Genomic DNA, 22559 nt, shown 5'->3' with positions numbered 1-22559 from the left:
TTTTCCAGGTTTCACTGCTTTACCGGGTTCCCACGATGTACAGGCCTCCATCAGAGATGAGGATGTGTCACAGCAACACGGGACAAGGGAAAGTCCCAAAATAACACAGGTGGTCAGACACTAAACACGCATGCACCCACTTTATTGACGTAGACTGCAGAGCTCTTGAACCTTGTAGCCAATTAATAATCCAAACACTTAGGAACGTCTCAGGGACTGAACTGAAAGGCTCTTCCTGTTACTTTAAAGAGAACGAGAGGAGGACAGGAGAACACCATTATTTATCAAAAAAGGCCATGGAGAATGCCCCTGCATCATCTCAGTCTCACAGCTCCCCTCTTCCTTCTGACTTTCTTCCAAGATCTTCCATGATTTGCTCCAGGTCCAGGTCAGTGGATGCTTCATCTTCAAGGCAGACACTTCCAGTTTCCAGAATCAGTGGCTCTTGCGGTCTAGACTTTTCTTTCCTCTCCAAAGGAGAGGCCTCATGATGAGCTGGTGGGGTGAGGCCCTTTGGCACAATTCTAACTTCTTTTTCTTCAGACAGGATGACGACTGAGGTCTTGCTTTGGGGAACTTGAAATTTTTTCTTAGGTCCTAAATGAAAAAGGAACAAAGTTGAGAGTCCCACTGATCAGTCTATCCTGACTCTAAGTCAAATTCCTGTGCTCACTTTGGCAGCGCATATTCTAAGTCAAATTCCTAAATCCCTATGCTAGTAAAATCTCTGGAAAAGGTGACCTTTTTCAGTATACAAAATATGGGCTTTTGGGTCAGAAAGACTTAGATTCAAGCCATGAATCAGCCACATGCTCAACATGGGCCTTAAATTTTAAACTCTCTAAGCACTGGTTGTCTTATATTTAAAATGTCAATCATCCAGTCACAGAGCGACTGAAAGAATTAGAAGGAACAAGCATGACATATCTAGCCAGCCATGGCAAAACCCAACAAACATTCTCTCTTCCCTGCCATTCTCCCATCCCTGGACTCAATCAAATCGATAACCATTATGTTTCAATCATGTGTGCTGGGTACAATCCAAGACATGCCCTTTTTATTCTGAATTTCATGCTTTCTTCAAAGTAATGAAAAGCTATAGGAATGTTCAGAAATGAACCAGGGAGAGGAGATACAGACATGGACCTCATTTCCTCCTAACTTTTTAGACACTGAGCCTTACCTGGCTGGTCCAGATCTGGATTCCGTTCCCCTTCTTTCATTTCCATTACGGGTACAGTGGGCACTGTGGATTCACTGTCCAGACGTCTCTTGGTTACCTTCTTTTTCAGGATCTTGTCTTGTCCATCTGCCATGTCTGCATCACCTCCATGCCCCAAACATAAAGAAAATATATTTCTCTCTAAATGACACCTTGGCAAAGGTAGGTCCCCCTACATTTAGTCTCTGTGCTGCTCATTCTCAATCTAGTGAGTGCTCTCAGTGGTTCAGAGTTTCCCAACTATCTTGATTTTTTTTTAATCCCTAGATCTTCTCTTTCTCTTTAAGATTCTCCCTTCTCCAGGAAGTTGTCCTTCCTGGCTAAGAATTTAAAACCCTGCAACTATAACCTAAGGTTTCATAAAACACAGCCAGGCACAGTGGCACTTGCCTGCAATCCCATAATTCCAGGAGGCTGAGGCAGGATGATCACAGGCTCAAGCCCAGCCTGGGCCAACTTTAATAAGTTAGAGATTCTGTCTCAAAACTTTTAAAAACACCACAAAAGGCCTGGGGATCTACCTCAGTGCAAAGGTCCTTAGTTCAATCTCTAGTACAGCAAAACTGTCTTTTTCTTTTTCTCTTTCTTTCTTTCCTTTCTCTCTCTCTCTCTTTCTTTAAATGAGGCTACAACTTCCTCTCTAACACTATCAGCTAGTCTTGCCTGTTTTTTCAGGTCTGGAGCTGACACAATCAGTGAGGTCCAACTACTTGCAGATCCCCTTATACTCTCTGCCTCCACCTGCCTTAACTGTGTGACAGCTCCCATTTCCAGGTGGCTTGCTTACCTCTTAGCTTGGGGTTTTTAGTCTTTATCTTAGCTGACTTGGGACCAGGCAAAGTTGGATTCTGTGGATGGGAGAGGATTTTTTTATAAAGATAAACTGAAGGTCGGGGATTTAGCTCAGTGGTTCTGCTGCCTGCCTCACAAATACAAGGTCCCAAGTTTGATCCCCAGTACCAAAAAAAAAAAAAAAAAAGATAAACTGAGTCACATAGCTATTTTTAATAGAAAAGGGTACAATAAAGTAATGGGTGGGCTAATTCTTGTGAGCCTGATACCGTCTAATGTGTGGAAACACAAAGAAAATGTGTGATGATCTTCCCATTCCATTTAGTATTAGTGCATAAAAGAAAATAAAAGTAGGCTACATGCATGATAAGAATAGGTATGTTAAAAGAGAAAGTCAAAAATCTGTATTTCATATTCTTGCAAAAGAGACGCAAAGAAAATGAGTGAGTGAATATCCTGTGTCCACATGAGGAAGCAAGGTGTAGACAGAAGCAATCTGCTGTTCTCCAAAACTGCTCCAGGTAGAACCAAAGAAATACAGTAGAAACTGAGATTACAATCAGGAATTTCTGAGAGATGAGAAATTCAGAGAATGGGGAAGAGGAGAGCCTCCTTCCCTGGAGACCCCTAAGAGATAAGACCAACTGGTCGGGTCACCCCAAGGCAGGGACAGGACAGCCCAAAGTAAATTTAAATCCATGCTAACCAGACCCTTACAGGAACCTCTTATAAGGAACTCCAAGATCTTGATCTAAACCAACACTTACAGCTATATCTTACTTTTTTCTCTTTCTCTTCCTTCTCTAACTCTTCCTCCTCTTCTTTCTCCATGTAGGACTTGGGGCTGTTAGCCCCAGGCAGTGTTAAGTCTAGAAGAGAGAAAGAAAAGGCTAATTTATGCTCTCAAATAGTTGATGAGTTAATGGAACAAATTCCAGAGAATCCATCTTCTAACTCCACCTTCAGGGTCCAAGTACTATTTTTCCATAAAACATGTTCCCAGATTATCATGATGCCACCCTTTTCCAAGTCCATCACTATTTACACACATCCTACCCTCTCTTCTCACCCTTCCCCCCATTCCTGACTCCAGCCATCCATCCATCCTGAATACTCAATCAATCAATGACATTCATAAAAGCCTCTCATTATAGAATCCAGAACTAGGCTGCTGCCAAGGAAAATAAAGCAAAGAAAACTTGGACTGTTGCCTTCAGGGAAGAATCCCTCCCCTCCCTCTCCAGTCCTCATCCTTCACTTCTACCTCTTCTTTCTTCATTGCTGTCAGATCCACAGTATCGGCTCCAGAAACCAAACAAGTTAACCCGGTCCTGAGGGAACCAAGAAACAAAAGCATCATCCTCTATCCTCCCAGGAGGAACATTTGCCCTGTCTTCCAGATTTTAGTTATAACAAAATTCGTGAGGGCCAGGGATGTAGCTCAGTGGTGCCACGCCTGCCTGGGTCCTGAGTTCAATCTCTGGTACTGAAAAGAAAATTTGTATTCATTTTCCATACCATTTTCATCTGAAATATCCACATTAGCCTTATCTGCACTTTTGCAGAGATTAGTTACAATCTTTTTCTGGTTTAATTCATGATTCAACAAATAACTGGGAAAAAGAAATTCACAAGTTTGTCATTTTCCTTTCCAGCCCCCCATCCTATGAGTAGAAACTGAGGGTAAAAACTGACTGAATAAAAGGGAAAGTGGGGTGCATATAACTGAGACATGAAGTTAAACAGGGAGGTATGATGTCCCCTACCACAAACTGTGTTTGGGCCAAGAGACGATTCCTCCTGTTCAAGGGTGGGGAAAGGAATGGGTGACTTAAGGAGTCAGGGGAATCTGGAAGAATGTGAAAGAAAGGGCAGTTCTAAAATAGGCTGCACAGTGGGGAAAGACAATCGATTTTTTCGGGGATCGAACTCGGGTCCTTGCACTTGCAAGGCAGGCGCTGGAACCACTGAGCTAAATCCCCCGCCCTGACAATCGGTTTTTTTGCAGTGGGGAGTGCTCAGTGTGTTGTGTCCCAGCCCTGAAGAGAAGCAGTTAGGTGGTCTGAACACTCTGCCACCTGAATGCCAGTCTGCTGTGCTTTGTGAGCCATTATTATGGCTACTTCTAGTTTCTGGATGTAGTCCTTGTTCCTGCACTTTTTCTGAAATGGAAGAAGATTAGAGTCAATGACAAATACTGCCTCAAAGATTAATCCATAATAAATACTAGAGACGTGACCTCAACATACTGCCACCCACCGGACATGATCCTAACTATATTTGTTTCCAGTTCCTAGTAGTGATGGGCTGCTCAGTCTTCTGGGTTTTGATACAGCACTCCCCTTCTCCCTCATAAACCTCTCACCAATTCCTAGCAATTTTCAGCCAACATTTTGATGTCCTCTCCAAAATAAATCCAGTGAGAATTTGAGAAAAAATAAAAACAGACTGAAGGAGTTCAGGTAACTCCACATTTTTAAGTTTCTTTAAATCCAGCTGCATGATGTCATCTTTACTGCTTAATTTTCTAAGGTCCTGGAACTGCTGGGCTTCTTTGCTCATTTTAAAGCTAGTCAAAACCAGGGCCGGGGATTTAGCTCAGTGGCACCGCGCCTGCCACACAAGTGCAAGATCCTGAGTTGGATCCCTGGTACCAAAAAAAACCCCCAAAAAACCCAAAGTGACTACAGAGAGGAAATATGGTTTAGTTAATCCAGTGTCCCTCAACCAGGGGAGACTCTGTCCCCCAGAAAGCATCTGGGAATGTCTGGAGACAATTTTTGGTTGTCACAACTAGGAGCAGGGTACAGGGAAAAGGGTAGGGGATGTCACTGGCAAGATGCCAGCAGAGCCCAGGGAAGCTGTTAAAAATCCTCCAGTGAAGCCAGGCATGGTGGCGTGTGCCTGTACACTCAGCACTTGGGAGGCTGAGACAGTAGGATTGCTGTGAGTTTGGGTTCAGCCTGGGCTACAGAGTGGGCTCAAGACCAGCCTGAATTACAGAGTAAGACTCTATCTCAAAAAAAAAATCCTATAATGTACAGGAAAGCACTACAGCAAAGGATTACTTTGCCCAAAATGTTTATAGTGCTCAGACTGAGAAACTCTAAATTAATCTGGGCCCTTGTGTCTGCTACTTCCGGTTTGGCTCTACTATAGAAAACTTTCATCTTTAAAAGCCCCCCTTAAAGCTTTGTAAATAAGTAGGGGAAGAGGGGTTAAAGGGAGGGAAGGAGACTGGGGGGAAAAAAGAATCAAGATACATTACGTATAGGTAGACATTCCATATGATGAATGTGAACATTATCATTATGCATATCTAAAGTATACCAATAAAATTAATTTTTTAAAAACTCCCCTATCTGCAGCCAGGTAAGGAGACTGAAATTATGACCTCACTGCAACCCTGGTAGAAAGAAGAGTCCCTCATGAGTAACTCAGCCCTGGCACACCTGGTCAGACATAGTACTTTCTCCCAACAGTTCCCCCTGGGAGCAGACTGGGTTTAATAAAGGAGATATTTTCTTTCCCAGGTCCCTGTATCACAACAGACTCCCAAGGTTTGCTCACCACTCCTGTTTGCTCCAGGAATAGCTCTTGGAAATTCTTTAGCATGTTCACTGGAATCCAAGCACGAGAAACTGTTTTTCCAAAAAATGTCACATGGTACTTAGACTGCAATAAAAGATATGGTCATTATGGCTCCTGTCCTTCTCCCTGCTTTTCTCCTCTTGCCAGAAAAGGTAGAAGATAGAGTGAATCATAAAAAAGTGCTTAGCCTCATATGCTCCCGGAAGCCTGACTTAACCACCTCACCTCATTTTACTGTTCCATTCTGACCTCAGGGATGCCAATTATCAAAATCCTAGCATAATTATCAAAACCAAAAATGTCCTACTAATGGATATTTAATTAGATTCAATTTCAGTTCTATGTGTGAGTACTTACCTCCATGTTTGTCACTCTAGCTAAGTATCTATTTCCACTTGTGTATGCTGGCTATGCCTGTTTCTAACTCTAAACATCTCTTAGGATGAACATGTTCATTACTTTGGCTTGAAACAGGAAACTCACCGGCATAGAATCAAGATGAGAAGCAAAAAGAAAATATTCCCCCAGGTCAGGATCAGATTCTATCATGCCTGGCCACCTGAAGAAGATAGGTGGGCATAGGAGATGGAAGGGGAGGGGTTAGGTGAACAGAATACAACCTCATCAATACACATGCACAGAAAAGGGTGATGTACCCTGTGGATCAAAGATTCAAAACACATATCCCCCAGGTTAGTCCCTTCCAGTGGCCACTACCAAATGATTAAAGTGACTTCCATCAGTCCTTATTTGCTTTCCTTTGCATGACTCCCACATCTCAATTTTATAATGCCTTGGTCTACTCTTCTTTTCCTAGCCAATTATGGCAGCACAGTCAGACTTTCTTTTCCAGAAAGATACCTCACTCTGAAACCTCCAGAAAACATACTTTATTAAAGCCTCCAAACTAGGTATTGTTTCTCTCTCACCCCATGTTCTTTCTAAGGCAAGTACTGTCTCCATTACAAATGCTTCCCGCCAGGGATTTAGCTCAGTGCATCTGCCGCCTGCCTCACAAGTGGAAGGTCCCGAGTTCAATCCCCGGTATCAAAAAAAAAAAAAAAAAATCAATGGGCCGGGGATTTAGCTCAGTGGTTCCGTCACCTGCCTCGCAAGCGCAAGAACCCAAGTTCCATCCCCGGTACAAACAAAACAAAACAAAAAAAAAACAAATGCTTTCCATTTCCTTCCCTCCCTGCTTGAATCCATCATTCCCAGGTTCGGAAAGGATGCTCCGACTATGTCATGGTTCCCTACCAGGGGTAACCATATTGCTTGGCCCAGACGATGGATCCTGGGACATAGGAGGCATAGACCACTTCACTCTCACGCCCTGTCCAGGTCTCCTCAGGAATATCACAGCAATTATAATTCAAGTCTGCCAAAAGAGAGAAAGAATGAAGGAACATGAAGAGACCCATAAGTAAAAATCTAGACACAGCCTGGGAGAGGACAAAAGGAGGGTGGGTACAGGTGACAGGTGGCATCAAAGGGCACCTGGGGAAGAACAGACCCATGGAGGAACTGCAGAAGTAGGAGTGCTGCCTGCTATTTCTTTATAGAGATTCCAACCTCTTGCTTACATCCCACAGTGTGACTCTGGTCCCAGCTGTGGAGCAGAATAGGGGTAATTTCTCTGAGACTGCTCTCTCATCTGTAAAATAAATGTGCTGGATAAGGTCATTATAATGTCTTTCAAGTAAGTTTTAAACATTCTATAATTCTAAGCTCATTGGGTGTTTCTTACCTGGTTTTCCTCCTCTATCTCACATCCCTCCCTGTCCACCAGCCAATACCACTATTTTAATCAGGACAGGATTAGACCAGTTTTGAAGAAAATGGAATTCACTTAGTACTGTACATATATTCAGATTCCAGGTCCCTCCCCATACTATAACTCTGCATGGTGTCTTCCTCCTACCCTTATTCCCAGATTTATCTCTACAGGACAGGAAGATCCTTCCTTTCTCCCAGGTATTACAAGGACCCCTTGAATGCTAACTACACTTCTATCATACTTAACTAAAGAATGCATGCAGGAGGAAAAAAGAGGAACAATAAAAACTGAAAGAAAAAAAAACTTCACCACTTCTTTTTACCTGTATTCTGGTGACAGAACCAATTGTCTGGGAGAACTGAGGGGTCCATATTCTTACACAGCTGCCTCCATTTTTTACAGTTTGGAGAGGAACACTGAACCCAGACTATACAAGGACCTATGACAGGAAAAAAAACTGAAGTAAGAGACTTTTAAATATGCTCTTTCTTCAATCCAACTAAAATCAATATAACTTTCTCACCTACCCACAGAATCACATCTCTACACAGTGCTTGCATGTCAACTAGTCCAATCTCTGAATTAAAAATAACAAAAGCAAGGCTCAAAGAAGATAATGACTTGCTCAGGATCAGTTCACTTGGTGACAGAGCTGACCTTAGAGTTTAAGTCACACATCTTGATCTTCCCTCTGTACAACGCAGAAATGACTATTTTCTATAATAACAGTCATTAAATTAAAAAGCTGCCTTAGGGTTGAGGCTTTAGCTCAGTGGTAGAGTGTGTACCCAGTATGTGCACATGTGCAGTCCTAAATTCCACTCTCAGTGTGGTAAAAAATCCTAACATCTTTCCAGATAGTCCCTTAATCATTCTCTGATGGCATGATACTACTGAAAAGTTCTTTTGAAGGGCTAATAAGAATCTATTGGTGCACAATATCCACAGTTCTTATCTGAATCTCAACCATTTACCTATTTACCAAGTTGCAACATTTAGGACCAACAGCCCTGGGTTCATCTTCCTCCAAAAAACCCAGGTGTCTAAGTCTAGCGTTTTTCCACCAACCATTTATTTTGAGCCCCACTCAAAGGCAAAGCCTTCCTTTTATCCATTATCTTCCAAACCTCCACCTCTAACTCTGTATTCCCACATCTTCTAAACTGACCCCGTGTCCCACAAGGCCTCTCCTCTCCCTCCCAAACTCTTCCAATGTATTCTGTGAAGATCCAGACTTGAATAATTAACACCTAAGTATGCTCAACCTCCTCTGATCCTCTATCTCCTTTTTGAAACCTGAAGACCCACACATGACATTGTCCCCAACCAACCCCACCCCAGCCCTCCAAGTGGAGTCTGCTCCTTCTCACACCCCATATGTCAGGCAGAAAGTGAGGCCACATCCTTACTTCCATTGTCACTACTCCTCTCCCTTTTATAAAAACCCTTTCCTTTGAGATCCATGCCGTGGGACTCTACCACCCTTGTATCTCCCCCATAAAGATGCTGGCATCCAGCTTGGTTTCCTCCTCCTCTGCACCTTCAGCCTTCAGTCTAGATGACCACATCCACAGAAATAACTCATAAAGCCCCCTATTCTCTCAGTTCCATGAACTTTTCCTTCATGCCACCTCAGCAATGCACTCACACACCAATGTGCCCCAACCAGTCTTCTGCTGGATCACACACCCTCTGAGTCACTTACCCAAACACCCTCTCTGATAAAAATGCCTTATCCTCCCACCTCATTTGTTCACAAGTTGCCCTGCAACTTTCACTTCATCTTACTCTCCAATCTGTTGGCCCCTCCAGTCCTCGCCACCTCTGTTCTTCACTCTGACCAATCAGCTTTGAATCTATGACTCTTCCAGATACCTCAACTCCCTTCCCTTCTGTCCTTTCTTCCACTGACATGAGAGGGGCAAAACTCCACCCTATATGAACCCACATGCTTACACTGATGCAAATAAGAGTTGTTAGAAAAAAAATTACTTAACCAGGTACAAATGTATCACTATATATTCAGTTAATATCATCAACCAATGTATTTCTTCAGTTTCTCTTGTTTCCCACTGTCAAATTTTACCTTAAGTGCTTGAACACAGGGGATGACCCCCATCCCACCAAAACCATCCCTCAGAAAACAAGGCAACATATATATATATATATATATTTTTTTTTTTTGGTACCGGAAATCAAACTTGGGTCTTTGCACTTGCGCAGCAGGCCGTGAAACCACTGAGCTAAATCCCCAGCCCATTATATTTAAGTCCTTAAAATAGCACATACTATGGGTTACTTTCCCAATTACTTTGACTTAAGAACAAAGTACTGGTTGGGAATATTAGACCATATAGTATAGAAATGACCACTGCCAATGATAGTTTTGGATATTTATAGAGGTGACCTAGCAAGACTAGAAAAAAAAAAACTGCAGGTGCAGGAGCTGGGGACCACAAAAGTTAATACAGATCAAAAAATAAATGGTTTATTATGAAAGCAATGACTATTTATAAGAAAATAAATGAAAAGATATCATCGTAGTGATATAGAACTGGTTGTTTATGGCTTGAGATAAAATTTCCAGTGACAGGATCATACAGATTTTACAGGGTTTTTTTTAATTAAAAAACTGTACTTACTTAGAAGCATTCAGAATGTCAAAAAAGAGCTGCAACTTTTTTTTTGCAATTGAATAGTATTCAGTTAACAGAACAATTATTTTGTATACACTGCATCAAAGACAACTAAAGATGAAAAACTATTGTCCCCACATATAACTCATTTGTGCTGTGCACCAACAAGAACCTGCTTTAAATTTCCATGCCAATAAACCCTCATACTGTATCAGGCAAGGTTGGTGGCTACTGAAAACATCACCAGGATGGGGCTATGTCAACTACACACACAAAAAAGATACTGTGGAGTTTAAAAACAAATCTTACATAGCCTCAATTTTTAATTTTTTTTCTTTAAAAGGAATGAGTTGTGTACAGGGGGTTAAATGCTTTATAGACAAGAAAGAAAAAAAACCCTGTGCTAAAACCAAATTATTCATCATCTTCCTCCTGTTCCTTCTTTTTCTTGTTTTCAGCCTTGACAACTCCCTCTTTTGCTGCATCAGGTTTTACTTCAGCTGGGTAGGCAATGATGTCCTTTCTATATTTTTCCTTCAATTTAGCAGTCTTCTCTTCGTATGCTTGTTCGTCTCTGCAGCAGTGTTATTCCACGTCTCTCACAGTTTCTTTGTGATGTAACAAAGATAGGACAGGATGTTCTCCTTTGATTTTGAGCAATGCTCAGAATAGAACAGGGCCGGAGGTGGCTTCTTGGGTACACTGGGATCCCTGAACTTCTTTTCTGTTTCCCCTTTAGGAGGAATATAGGTTTTCATTTCTATTTCATAATGGGCCTTGTCTGCCTTTGCCATGTCTTCAAGTTTTCCTTTCTCTTTAGTAGACATGGTCTTTCACCTCTCTGAGCACTTCTTAGAAAACTCTGAGAAGTTGACGGGAGCATTTGGGTGCTTCTTCTTGTGCTCCTTCTAGCAAGTTTCCACAAAGAATGCACATGATGACATTTCACCCCCCAGGCTCCTTTGCCCATGTTTACTTCACTTTTCCCTAAGGAGCCACAGAGTTGCCCAGCGCCCGCCTGGCTCTCACTTGCCCTGGTGCTGTCTGTATGGAGCTCATTGTACTGAATGGCTGTGAGAGCAGGACCCAGATGCAGCCTAAAAATATTTTTTTAAAGGTTCCTTTCCCTCTTAAAAAACTGGAAAACTGACTATCATTATGTGTGTGGTTCTGTGATAATGAAGACTGATGTCATAAATATATATTAGAGAACGTTTCAGTTTACTCATTCCTGAAACACTCGTTTCTTGGGTTCTGTGATATCTTATTTTTCTGTCCTCTCTCATCTTTCTGGCAGCTTTCTCCTCAGTTTCCTTTGCTAGATTCTCTTTATTTTCCATCCAGACTCTAAGGGTCAGGGTTCTCCGCCCCAATCAAGGGCCTTCTCTCTTTATACTTTTTCCTAATGCAGAACTATTCCTATAGTTTTGAAATCCATTTTCATACCTCACAGCACACAGCTGTATACTTCTAGACTCTGTTCTGAGTTCCAAATGCACTTTGCTATTTTATTTTATCTCAGTATTGGAGATAGAACCTATGCTGGAGATAGATACATGCTAGGCAAGTGCTCTATCACTGAGCTACAACTCCAGCCTGTTTGTTTTGTCTTGCTGAGTTGCTCAAACTGGGCTCAAACTTGTGCTCCTCCTACCCCAGTCTCCCTTAGTCCTGGCATTACAGATTTGCACCAGCACACCCAGCCTGCCTTGCTTTCATATCTCTATTTTTTGTTTGTTTGTGGTGCTGGGGATTGAATCCAGGGTCTCATGCATACTAAGCAAGTGCTAAGCACATGCTCTATCACAGAGCTACATTCCCAGCCCTGACATCTCTAGTTTGGTGATTTCACATCTCAATTAGTTATCTGGATCTCATATTCAATGTGCCCAAACTTGAATGGGTAGTCATATTCCACAAATGTGTTCTTCTACTCTTTCTGCTTAAATCAGAAACTAATCATCTTTGACAAATCCTGTTCTCTCCATTGCCCAATATCCCATTTATTACCAAGTTCTGACAATTTTATCTCCAAAACCATCCACTTTTCTATTTTCATCACTTTAACCCAAGCCACCAAAACACCTAGTCCTAGTCCTAATTTATGATCCTAGCACAAATCTTTCAACTCTTCCCTGAATACTCCATTCTTCAGTTAATCCCCAAAGGATCATCTGAAAATATGAATTTGATGACCTTATTTCCTAGTTAAAATCCACCAATGGCTTCCCACTTGTGCTCTGTAGCATTTCCTTTGATCAAGCTACTGCCTACCTCTATTTTCCTAGAGCTACTTTCCCAAATGGCTCCCCTTGCTCTCTGAACTCTGATCACACAGGCTTTCTTTTAGTATGTCAAACTTTATCCCACCTCAAACTCTTTCCATCTGTAATCCTAGCCTCAGGAGGCTGAGGCAAGAGGTTGGCTGAGGCCAACCTGAGCTACACAGTGAGTTCAAGGCCAGCCTGAACTACATAGCGAGACTCTGTCTCAAAAAACAAATTTAAAAAAACCTCTCTCCTACTCTTCACTTGGATAACTTCTACTCTTCCTTTAGGTTTCAGCTAAAATAAGATCTTAGAAAAGCATTCCCTGACTGGTCCAATTTTACTTATTCTTCATTATTTCCTCTCATGACATTCTGTTCTTTCCCTTCACAGTGCTTAATGTAAATTGTATTTAATGGATACAGTTGTTTCTATTTCCTATTTCAAGACAACTCTCCTGGGCTTGGCAATTGTGAGAAATAGGAAGAATGGTTCGTTGATAGTAAGAGGCTGACAAATTCACGGCAATCGAAATTCAACTCGCAAGCGCCACCTAGGGAATGAACTCCCATCTGCTAACCTAAAGCCTAGTCCTTAGGGGAAAGGTACAATACAGGTGATCAGGCAATATAAACCTAATGACACAAGTTTATTTGAGCTAACTTGAGATGTCTGAAGTATTCCAAAAGTTCTCAACAGGAACATCTGAGTTTACATATTCTCATAAAACCAAAAGTAAAAACTTTTTAGTTTTCTTTTCTAGAAAAGAACCTATCTAGAACATTCCTTAGAGTATCTCAGCTTCCAACCACCTTACTGTCCAAATTATACTTCTAGCTCCTTATGTTACCATGTCATTTTAATAAGAGGAATTGTTTACTGACCTGGACTACCGTGTTTGGTGCCTAACTATCCATTTGAGAGTTTTCTTCCAAGGATGTGCAAATCATATTATGCTTTTAATATATGTATATATAGATATAGATATATGATACTAACTGCTGTTTTATTCCACTGTTCCTTATTCTTTTTTGGGTTTTGTTTTTACTATCATTTTTCATTGTGGGATTTTTTTGGGTGCAAGGCTGTTTTTGACCAGATTATTATCTATTAATTTTTGAACTTACTAATATAAGATCTACTTCTTGTCATAAAATGTCCCAATGTCATCTTATTTCATATATTTATTATCTGCTATCATTTTTTTTTTTGGTACCGGGGATCGAACTCGGGACCTTGCACTTGCAAGGCAGGTGGCAGAACCACTGAGCTAAATCCCCAGCCCTTATTTATCTGTTTAGTATACTAAACTGTAAATTCTACAAAGGAAGGACTATCAAATTTGCTCATCACTATATTTCTAGCAACCAGTGCAATACCTAGTACAATACTAACTATTGTTAGAATAGTAAGCTGGTGACATAGCTCAGTGGTAGAGCCCTGGATTCAAAACCCAGCACCAAAGGAAAAAGAAAAAGCAAACCAATGAATAAGTGAATCCATATACAGTGTATCCTTACACTCCCACCACTCAGTCTTCACAGCTAAAGTGTCCTTTCTTCTGAGGAAAATAAAATCTCTGAATCTCTTCCCATTTCTATTTCTTCAATCTTTTCCTCTATTTCCCGTGACATATAAGTATACCCAAATTGCTCTTTTTTCACTCTCTTATATTATTATTTTATTTTCAGTGTGGTGGGTGGAACCTAGTGCCTTGCACATGCTAGGCAAGCATTCTACCCATCTACACCACCAGCCCTCTCTCTTTTTTTTTTTTTTTGGTACCAGAGATCGAACTCGGGACCTTGTGCTTGCATGGCAGGCGGCGGAACCACTGAGCTAAATCCCCGGCCCCCAGCCCTCTCTCTTTTAAAAGAAAATTATAAGAAAATAATTCTCTCCCACAACTCTCCACTCATTCCCTTTCATGTACCATTTTCTTCCTCTTTCTTTTCACATCTAGACTAATTGAAAGTATTTACCCTTCAACTAATTACATTTACCCTTGCCAAACCACGTAGTAGCTATAACCAAGACCCTAATAACTTCCTAATTGTGATATCCTTGAGCATTTTCAAATCACTATCCTCTTTGGCTTTTCTAGGCTAACATATGAGATGGCTGGCCACTCCATCTTTCTTAAAATCTCTCTTCTCCTGCCATCTGTGACTGCACACTCCTCATTTTTCTACTACTTTTCAAGTCTCATCTTAGTTGTTTTCCTGGGCACCATCTAGAACATCTGGTACATGGTAAGATATCCAGTAACTATGGATTATGTGAATAAATGACTGAATAGATAAAATATTTCTCCCTCTTCCTCAGCAATATATCCTCTAACAAGTGTGAAAGATAAATTATAGAATTTGCAGAGTTTTCTCTAATATTTTAACCCTTGCTTCTGTCTTTGTCTCAACTTTACAGTCTAACTCAGTTTTCCAAACCATGGCTGAACTCACCAAAACCACTTCCCTTTCTTTTTTTTGGTACCAGGGATCAAACTCGGGACCTTGTGCTTATGAGGCAGCGGAACCACTGAGCTAAATCCCTGGCCCCCTTTTCTTTTTTTCTGGACCCTGGTCTGAGAACGATTCTGAATCATGTTATTCAGTTGGTCTGTCTGTCTGTCCTCATGTCCACCTTGGGTTGTTTCCATTTTTTCATCTTCTGGGAAGGTAAAGCAAAACATGGTAAAGTGGAGAGATGAATAAAATCTTTACTGCCAGGGGCTGGGGATTTAGCTCAGTGATTCCGCGCATGCCTCACAAGCACAAGGACTGGAGTTCAATCCCTGGTACCAAAAAAAAAAAAAAAATTTATAGGCAGGTAAAAGAAGAAGAATCAAACAGTTACAAACAGTTGTAAGCTCTGAGCTGAAATTTCTCAGCCTGCTCTTTATCCTATTCCTTAATTCCTGAAGTAAGTACTTGAGCCAGACATCAATGTGTATTTAACTATACTTACGAGCTTCCTTCTTTCTTTTGCTTAAGTAGAGTCTATTAAGTTTCTTCTCAGAGGGTGCAAGAATTGCCTGGCCTGGCTCAGATGGCCTTATCTCAGGGGTAACTTCATCTTCCAGAGAAGCTGAAATCTCTGGCACCTGAGGTACCATTACTCTCTCCCTAAAAATGATATATTTTAAATGAAAAGTTAAAAGGGAGAAATATCAGTACCAATCTTTCAAAAGAACCCAAAGGTAAGACAGAAGAATTCTAGGCTTTGGGCTGGGGGAATAGTTCAGTACATGCTTAGCAATCACTAGGTCCAAATTCAATCCCTAGCAACAAAAAGAAAAAAATTCTAGGCTCACTAAGGCCTCCTGAGGTCATTTTACCCATCTACTTGCCCATTTTTCCCCCAGCCCAGTTATCTTTCTTAAGCTGAAGGGCTGGGGATTTAGCTCAGTGGTTCTGCCACCGGCCTTGTAAGCACAAGGTCCTGAGTTCAATCCCCAGTACCAAAAAAAAAAAAAAGAAATCTTTCTTGAGCTGAGAGAAATCAATAGAAATATGACAAATAAACAGATCACCATTTACAAATGATAAGTCTGCCCTGTGTTCTACAAGCCACTCTGGGATCAACTTACCCACTGGCATTATCATTATCAGTAGCAGCAGAAGCAGCAATTCCTACTTCTTTGTCTGAGTGGATACACACTGTAGGGTTTACGCAGGAAGTCTCTGCAAAATTAAGGCCAGATCCCATCCCTCCCAAAACAACATATTATAAGCAAAGAAGCATAAAAAGAAAACAACTACAGCACTCCAATATCTTCTACTCTTCCCTGTTGCCTGAAAGAGCCTACCTATGGCCTCTTATCAGATGATAGAACCTTTAGTCTTTAAAGTTTCAGGAAAAACTAAAAACTAGATCTTTCTGTAAGCCTTTCCTGATTGATCTTCCTCATTCCATGACAGCCAGATAATGATAATTTTATTTTGTATATATAAAAAATTGTATGCTCTGCACTGCATATCATTTTTCTTCAAACTCCTCCGAGGAATAAAAGTACAAAAGAATGACTGAGATGTCAGATCACTCTACTTGGCCTTATGACCTTATGGAGAAGGTCTCAGGGCCCATACTGAACAGTTCTTTATTTTAAAAAATAAAATCCCTGAGTAGATGTTAAATCAGTTATTAAACACATAAATATACAAGAATAGATGGAGACTAAGTTCTTCATATCTGGGAAGCAATTTATCTTTTCTAAGTAGATTGTAAAAATATAAAAATAAATTCAAATTACATTAAAGACTGAGGTGAGACTATATTTACTCTGAAGTCAATGTACTCTATTTCTAAAACTCTATACCCTTTATCTAAGGTGATTTAGCTACAATCCTATTCACTGATCTCTATTTATAGAGGATGAAGTATTTCAAAGTTTCATCTAATATTTCCTTACTTAGTATAAAGCTTTTTTTTTTGGTACCGGGGATCGAACTCGGGTCCTTGCGCTTGCGTAGCAGGCGTCAAAACCACTGAGCTAAATCCTGGGTCCTATTTCCTTACTTAGGAAGTTGGAAGAGAAGGAGAGAAGCTGTCAAACTTACACTCCCCCTCTTACAACATTCACTTTGCCTAACTGAAATCTTTTCTCTCTCACTACAAGCCATACCCAAGCACTCCTTGAGGGACTTGCGTAGCACAATCTGGACAATCTCCTCAAATTCTGCATTGGTAAGAATTAATTTTTCCTGCAAAGACAAGGGTAAGAAAGAAAAACTGCTGATTTTTTCATCGTTATCTCCTCTGTTGCAGCAGGAGGTTCACGGACTAAAAGCATAAAGTCAATATACCTAAGGACACCATAACCTTTATCCCAGATCTCCTGGGAATGAAGGACTCAAAGGAAAGGAAACCATTTATAAAGTCTCTGTCTACTTCTACTCCCATCTCTACCCCACCTCATCCCATCATTTCTGGCTAAATGCTTTCATTGAAAACATTTTTTGTCTGAGAATAAAACAGAAGTTCAATCAAAGGAACAAAAACTGGAAACTACAGGATCAATTTCCTCCACATGAAAAGATTCTATTTGTTTAGCCTGGGTGGGAGGCAGAGTAGGAGGAACTGTCCCATTAGAGCCTATTAATGTGACCTGTACCTTTTCATTCTTCTCTGCTGACTTATTGTCTTGAGCCTTTCTTTTCTTCCGTCCAAGACTTGGACCATTCTCTATGGCTGCCTTCTTCTCCCTCTTCCCTAGTCTGGGCTTTGGTTGGTTTGGCTTGACCTCAGCCTCTGGGGAACCAATTTCCAGAGTCTCCTTGGGTGAATCAGGGCTACAAGGTATCATGCTATGCAATTTTTGTGTAGGTGGGGCAAAGGTTTTCTTTGGTCCCTTTCCACATTCTGAAAGAAATGTTATCAGATGGAATTTATGAAAAACAGTCAAACAGTGCCCATTGACTAGGCATATCAGAATTACAAGGAAAGAGCTTTAAACAAATTCGGATTCCTATGTTTCTTCCTGCCTATTCTACCCACCTTCAGGCCTGAGATTATGATGAAGTAGTTTGGAATGAAGCCCAGAAATTTACAGTTTTATAAGAATAATTAATTCTGATAAACTGCCAGGTTTGGGAACTTCTGAGTAATTTAAAGGTGATAATTGTAAGCACATAGGAAGCTGAATTATTCAAGTGTGAAATTTTTATAATTTGCTCATTTTAACTTTGGATAACATTTTATGAGAAATTAGCTAAAAAGCTAGTCAAAATCTATAAATTATTCAAGACCCACTCTTATGCCACCTCCTCTATGAAAATTATACTGCTCCTCCGAGATATAAGTAGTATTTTATGCTTCTATAATATTTTACCTCTCTGCTAGCATTCATTACATTCAACTTCATATTATAGACGTTTAAATGTCATTTGTCTTCCCATGAGTTCATACTTTCCTTGAGCAGGATTTTTTTCTAAGCCATATTTTTTTGTACCAGGGATCAAACTCAGGTCCTTGTGCTTGCGAGGCAAGTGGCGGAACCACTGAGCTAAATCCCTGGCCCCAATAATATCTAAGCCATATTATTGTCAAAGCATCTAGCAGAGTAATAATTTGAACACAGCAGACAGAAAATATGTGCAAAGTGAACTGCCTCTTGGTGGGAAGGATGTCCAGAAGGGGAAAACGAGAAAAATGTACAAAGTAACACCCCCACCCCATTCTTGGCTTACCTTCTTTCTTCTGTAGTGTTGCCATCATTCAGCTCAGAAATGACACTTTGCCTTTGGTAGAAAATTTTAAAAAGAAATGAACTGCTATGACTCTGATTAAACATGATTTTAAATTGATCTCCCTATCTTCTTGACTTCAGGATCTCTCTTCCTGGAACCCCTAACTACATTTCTATGCCCTCTGGAATACTAAGTAAATCCCAGGAAGTAATGGGAGTTACTGTTTTAAAGATAAGCAACAACCCTTAGTGTTGTAAGTGCCTACAACCATGTCTAATGTAGGCAGGCATTCATACTTAGCTAGACACTGTACTGGGAGCAGTAATAGAAGCATAGGTAGTAATAGAGCAGTGGTAGCAGGGCGTGGACAGTCCTGGGAGTTACAGAAGGAGCATTTTCCTCCTTTCACAAAGCTTCCCTGAACACTCAGAACACAAATAACTTGCCAATTCTCTGATCTAATTCAGAGATCCCCACACACAGAGAACCTCCTTTTAAAATGTTTCTTTTTCCCTTTACTTAAATCCTCAGGTCAATACATTTCCCCAAATACTGGGGAAATATTTGGTAACTAGCAGAGGTCTCCAAAGAACTTAGAACCTTCTTACTCTTCTACCAGAACCTGGTAATGAGAACCTAACACCTTTGATATTCATAATTCATCTTCAGCTGGCTTACTCTCCTCGCTTCTCCTCTCTTCTCCTTTCCCCTATCAGCTAGACAGAATTTTGGATCATTATTGAGTAAACGAGATGCAGCAAATCTATAAATAGTGATGTACAACAGTTCTTCTAATCTAAGGTGAAACTGTGATAAAGAACATTACCTTTCCCTGATGAATAGAGAAGAGATATCCAGGATTTCACTTCTGTTAATTAGAGCTACTGCTCCATGTTTCAAATTAATTTTCTCTTTCCACAATACTAAAACCTGGTTCATAGAGAGAAAAAATCGACATTTAATAATATGTAAAACACCATCAACTTTCTTCTGAACAGACTCAGGGGCTCTAGGCCCAGAATTAACATTTAAACTGTTGCTTTATTTTCTTTCTTTAGATAAAAAAGAGACAGAGACAGGGGCGGGGGAGAGAGGGTCAGGCAGAGAGAGAGACAGAGAAACTGAGAGAACCAAAGGCCTTGTGGAAATACAATCCCATTAACTGGATCTTACTCACTCAAAAAAAAGGAGAGTCAAGTCTGGGAGTTTATCTCAGAGGCAAAGCACTTGTCAGGCACATTTGAGGCCTTAGGTTCAATCCCCAGCACTGAAATGGGGAGGGGTGGAGGGTTGAGAAAAAATAATTTTAAAAAATTAATGACAGGTGAATGAGGATCTCTTAGAAAGTAGATATAGGATACTAAAACCATCATATTAATTTTGAGATGAAATTACCTAGCCCAGCCTGGTGTAGCGCATGCCTATAATCCCAGCAGTCTGGGAGGCTGAGATAGAAGTTTGAGCCCAGCCTGGGCAATTTAGCAATGACACTGTCTCAAAATAACTGGGGGGAGATTGATAGCTCAGTGTGAAGGCTAACACCAAACTAGCCCAGAGGTCCTCAAAATGTGGCCCCAAGCCCCCAGGAGTTCCTTCCTTTTTCCAACTACATATCTATAGTAAGATTTTCTCACATACTTCTACCAAACCAAGATATCACAACAGATTGAATGCAGAAACAGATGAAAATCCAGCGTTTTTTTATTAAACCAAACATGAGATTTGCAAAAATGTAAAACAATGCCATTCTTCTTGTTAGATTTTTTGTTTAGGAAAATACCTTTTATCATAAAAACATTACGCAAATATATAATGAATTTATCATTATTCCCAAATAAATACTATATATTCTTCTCAGTTTAATATTTCTATTTGTAGAGGCAGAAAGATTAATGCAACACTTGAGGGTCTGAAATAGACTTCAGCCCCGACCCCCTAAATTCTTAATATTAGTATCGAGATACAAACCACATAAAAGTTCTCTGCAGTTCTCTGGAGTCCTCTGTAAATTTTAAGAGTACAAAAGATTCAAACCAAAAGGTTAAAGATCTGATCTAGCAAAATAATTCAGTCTATGTTCCCAAAGCATTAATTACCCCTTTTAAGACTTCCACCTCTTGATCACACAATTATTCCTTCTATATTGTTCCTCCAGTTCTTAGACTAAGAAAAATAAACCCCTCAGAACTCCTTTACCAGAGACTTCCTAAGCCTCAAAAAATTTCATTAAAGGATATATTTTAACCAGGTGCCAAAAAAAAAGGGGGTGCCAGGGATTTAGCTCAGTGGTTCTGCTGCCTGCCTCTCAAGTGCAAGGTGCTGAGTTCGATCCCTGGTACAAAAAAATAAAAATAAAAACAACCAGGTGCCTCAGCACACACCTGTAATCCCACACTGAGGGAGGCTGAGGCAGGAGGATCACAAGTTCCTGAGCAACTTAGGAAGGCCCTGTCTTAAAATGGCCTGGGGATATAGATGTCTAGGATGTGTGTGTGTGGGGGGGTATATTTAAGAGCTCCTTTAAGAACAGAGTCTAGTTTTTCTTTAAGCATTAAAGTCTAATAGCATGTGAATTCCTTATTTTCATGCCTCAATTAACTAACAGCAGTGATTTTCTTTTTTCTTTGCACACACTCTCTGCTGCAAGCCTGATTTAAAACTTTTAACAAGACAAAAAATAGGTTCCAGTTACCTTTACGCTCATAACAAATTACTATCAGAAGTACTATCTGTACTAAAGTTCCCACACAGAAGCTTATACGTTCATGGTAGGGGTGGGCAGTAGCTCAGTGATGTACTGCTTGCCTAGGACCTGGATTCAATCCCTGCTACCTCAAATGAAATAATCAAGTCATAATAAACTAAAGTTCCTTGGTTCAGAATGCAAAGAAGCCCAATGATACACGCCTATCATTTTACATACTTTTTCTAGTGCCCTAGACCTCAGACCAGCCTTTCATGTGGCTTTTGCTAAAAAAGAGTGTGTCCTACCGGGCACACAATTGTAGGTGGTGCACGCCTATAATTCCAGCACTACGGGAGGCTGAGGAAGGAATGGGGATCTCAAGTTCCGCGAGACCCTATAGCAAAATAAAAATATAGCCAGCCATAGTGGTTCACGCCTGTAATTCCAGCACTCAGAAGGCTGAGGCAGGAGGACTGCTGCGAGCTCAAGGCCAGCCTCGACTACATGGCGAGTTCAAGACTAGCCTGGAAAACAGAGAGAGACCCTGTCTCAAAAAATCAAAATAATAGTAATAGTAATAAAAAGGGGGCCGGAGGCTTAGCTCAGCATGAAGGCCCTGCGTTCAATCTCCAGTACCAAAAATGAGTCCCCCTGGGCCTCCCAGACCTCGCTATCATTTTCACTCATAGGGAGTCAAGGTCTGGAACTATAAATGCCCAAATCCGCCAGGAAACCCAACGGGAGGAACCTTTGGTGGGCTCCCATTTTCCCCCTCCTCTCTCAAAACAATTCTTAGGGACCACAATTAAAATCTGACGCTTGAGTCGGAAGCCCTCACCTCCTCTGAGGGTAAAATGGCCGCTCCTTAGCCTCTCTTCCCCACCAACAACTCGCCCTGGGGTACCTTTCCTTAGCACCCCTCCGATACTGGGCTGTGTTTGTGGTGGTGAGTTGGTTAGAGGTTCTGAGAGGAAAGAGCTGGGTGTCACCCTGAAGAGAAAGTTTCTCCTTCCGAAACAGGTACCAGGATTGGCCACACCTAGCACCTTCAATCAAAGAAAAGTCAGCTACCTTCTAGGGTGAGGAGGACCTAAAGGCGGGGAGCAGCGCGAGCGATCTCGTTCTACTTTTCCCGCCACCAGCAGAAGGCGCGAGGACGCAGACAAGCTCCGCCCCCAGCGGCGTGCTCTAAGAATCCGGGAGCCTGCGCAACTGGACGCCGCTTCTGCGTTTGCAGCTGGGGCATTTCCGTCGTCTTCTGATAAATGCCCCAAGACTACAAATCCCATGATGCTTGTTGACTTCGCTTATATTTAGGCGGCAGCGAGAGCGCCTGATTATCCTGAAGTACATTTTTATTTCATTAGTTTTCCTATATACACTGGACTGCTTTTTCCTTTTTT

The 22559-nt window shown here is 41.0% G+C and overlaps 1 protein-coding gene across 6 annotated transcripts; it reads right to left on the bottom strand.

Annotated features, from left to right (window-relative positions):
- Positions 1-121: 121 nt before the first annotated feature.
- Positions 122-22511, bottom strand: Zcwpw1 (zinc finger CW-type and PWWP domain containing 1). 6 transcript variants are annotated; one of them, XM_021254514.2, is made up of 18 exons: positions 21995-22511; positions 19648-19737; positions 19297-19400; positions 18471-18521; positions 17396-17643; positions 16907-16985; positions 15872-15992; positions 15250-15407; positions 7705-7821; positions 6863-6983; positions 6089-6164; positions 5585-5689; positions 4093-4176; positions 3279-3345; positions 2795-2883; positions 2010-2070; positions 1184-1327; positions 122-597 (listed from the first exon to the last, which is right to left on the bottom strand). In XM_021254514.2, exons 4-18 carry the CDS (start codon positions 18496-18498, stop codon positions 326-328), a joined length of 1770 nt encoding a protein of 589 aa, XP_021110173.1. In that variant the 5' UTR covers positions 18499-18521; positions 19297-19400; positions 19648-19737; positions 21995-22511; the 3' UTR covers positions 122-325. The 6 variants fall into 6 exon arrangements, with proteins under 6 accessions (XP_021110173.1, XP_087052511.1, XP_087052509.1 ...); XM_087196385.1 differs by having other exon boundaries at positions 15872-15965; XM_087196383.1 differs by having other exon boundaries at positions 22228-22511.
- Positions 22512-22559: the final 48 nt, after the last annotated feature.

This window comes from Heterocephalus glaber, unplaced genomic scaffold (genome assembly GCF_053883595.1).
Source record: "Heterocephalus glaber isolate CG9 unplaced genomic scaffold, H.glaber_assembly_v1.0 deba00001610, whole genome shotgun sequence".
Classification (NCBI taxonomy): Eukaryota; Metazoa; Chordata; class Mammalia; order Rodentia; family Bathyergidae; genus Heterocephalus; species Heterocephalus glaber.
This window is presented reverse-complemented; position numbering and strand designations above follow the sequence as displayed.

Excerpts from the sequence above, each read along its gene's own strand:
- Zcwpw1 (XM_021254514.2), bottom strand. The coding sequence starts at position 18,498 with ATGATGGCAACACTACAGAAGAAAGAAG. Across the intron at positions 17,644-18,470 it reads AACACTACAGAAGAAAGAAG|AATGTGGAAAGGGACCAAAG; the intron begins GTAAGCCAAGAA and ends CATTTCTTTCAG. Across the intron at positions 7,822-15,249 it reads CAAAAGAAAGAAGGAAGCTC|GTCCTTGTATAGTCTGGGTT; the intron begins GTAAGTATAGTT and ends TTCCTGTCATAG.